Source organism: Eimeria mitis, genomic scaffold (genome assembly GCF_000499745.2).
Source record: "Eimeria mitis Houghton genomic scaffold, Emh_scaff794, whole genome shotgun sequence".
In the NCBI taxonomy this organism is placed as follows: Eukaryota; Apicomplexa; class Conoidasida; order Eucoccidiorida; family Eimeriidae; genus Eimeria; species Eimeria mitis.
This window is the reverse complement of record NW_013575831.1, coordinates 13027-13420: the sequence shown is the minus strand read 5'-3', so window position 1 is coordinate 13420 and position 394 is coordinate 13027. Positions and strand designations below refer to the sequence as shown.

The following is a 394-nucleotide window of genomic DNA, read 5'->3' as shown; positions in this document are numbered from 1 at the left end:
CTGTTGCTGCAGCAGCAAGAGGCCTGAGCTTAGCAGCAGCAGCAGCAGCAAACCGCCGCGTTAGTACCCCCGGCATCACCGCGCAGCAGCCTGCAGGCACATCGATGACTGTCTTCCAGTTGCAGTGCAGCGGCAGCTCTGCTGCTGCTGCTGCTGCTGCTGCTGCTGCTGGTGCTGCTGCTGCTGCAGTGTCTGCTGCTGCTGCTGCTGCAGCAGGAGCAGCATACGCGCTGTAAGGTAACGTAGGAAACCAAGGGGGGGCAGGGATAGGCCCGTGCAGCGTCAGCAGCAGCTGCTGCTGCTGCTGCTTTCCTCTGCTGTCTCTGTATTTATGTTTTTTAAATAAAAGGCTGCTGCCGCTCCCTTCTGTTATTCCCGATAACACAAAAGAAAC

At 57.9% G+C, this 394-nt stretch overlaps 1 protein-coding gene across 1 annotated transcript in view; it reads right to left on the bottom strand.

Moving 5' to 3' along the window:
• Positions 1-76, bottom strand: part of EMH_0022470 (uncharacterized protein) — a gene marked incomplete at both ends in the record, with an annotated part of 1857 nt that extends 1781 nt beyond the window's left edge. Inside the window, one exon of the mRNA XM_013501960.1 lies at positions 3-76. Within this exon, the coding sequence (XP_013357414.1) occupies positions 3-76 (74 nt within the window). The remainder of the gene's footprint in view (positions 1-2) is intronic.
• Positions 77-394: the final 318 nt, after the last annotated feature.